Source organism: Penaeus monodon, chromosome 29, assembly GCF_015228065.2.
Source record: "Penaeus monodon isolate SGIC_2016 chromosome 29, NSTDA_Pmon_1, whole genome shotgun sequence".
Lineage (NCBI taxonomy): Eukaryota > Metazoa > Arthropoda > Malacostraca > Decapoda > Penaeidae > Penaeus > Penaeus monodon.
Window position 1 is genome coordinate 33,723,427 of NC_051414.1, and position 761 is coordinate 33,724,187.

A 761-nucleotide genomic window follows, 5' to 3' on the forward strand; every position below is an offset into this window, starting at 1 on the left:
TTGCCAGAGGGTGACGGACGCCTAGTCCAGCCCCTTGGCTCCAGGCGCCTCTAATTCGTCGCTTCCCATCTGCAGAGTTCATGGACATGATGACGGGATAAGAGGCTCTGGACAAGATTCGTCATGCTAATTTCACGACGGCATCATACGTCATCCAAATATCATGACGTCATCACGTCATCCAAATATCACTACGTCATCCAGCTATCTTGACGTCGCCTTAAAATCTCTGACGCCATCACTACGTCATCCCAAAAGTTCTGACGTCATCGCCACGTCACCAAGCGGCCCGGCAGCAGCGTCCGCCTCGCGAAACACCGGCCAAGGAGTGACCTTTTGCCATCTCTCTTATGTCCCATGGACTCGACTTCCCCCAATTGGGAACCAACCAAAATATCAAAAAGATTAAACGAAACCTTGACACATTGTAGACCTCTGCATTCACTTTTTTCATGAGAACATCTGCGTTTGAACTGCCCTAGGCGTGTGCCACTTCTTCAGCGGGAAAGAGACAAGAGAACAGCGGAATAACAGCCCAGCAAAATCACAACGAGAAAACCTCCCTCCCTCCTTAAGTTCTAGTACAAAGAGTCCATAAGATATACACTGTGATTAAATCGTTGACGAATATTTTATAATTTTATACACATCTAACTTTAAGTTGCTATGGTTCAATATATTCAACTTTATTTTGCTAGTTATCTTGATTGAAGCTTTAATGCGCGTAGAGCTTTGTTCTGTCCTTTGTTACAGCTGTTTCC

At 45.5% G+C, this 761-nt stretch overlaps 2 protein-coding genes across 2 annotated transcripts in view; one reads left to right on the plus strand and one right to left on the minus strand.

Annotated features, from left to right (window-relative positions):
* The window catches only part of LOC119592189 (glutaminase liver isoform, mitochondrial-like), a gene marked incomplete at its 3' end in the record, with an annotated part of 133,529 nt that overhangs the window by 58,147 nt on the left and 74,621 nt on the right, over positions 1 to 761 (minus strand).
* Positions 1 to 761, plus strand: part of LOC119592190 (troponin C, isotype gamma-like) — a gene marked incomplete at both ends in the record, with an annotated part of 3,131 nt that extends 2,370 nt beyond the window's left edge. The window contains 1 exon segment of the mRNA XM_037941022.1: positions 76 to 761. Within this exon segment, the coding sequence (XP_037796950.1) occupies positions 76 to 101 (26 nt within the window).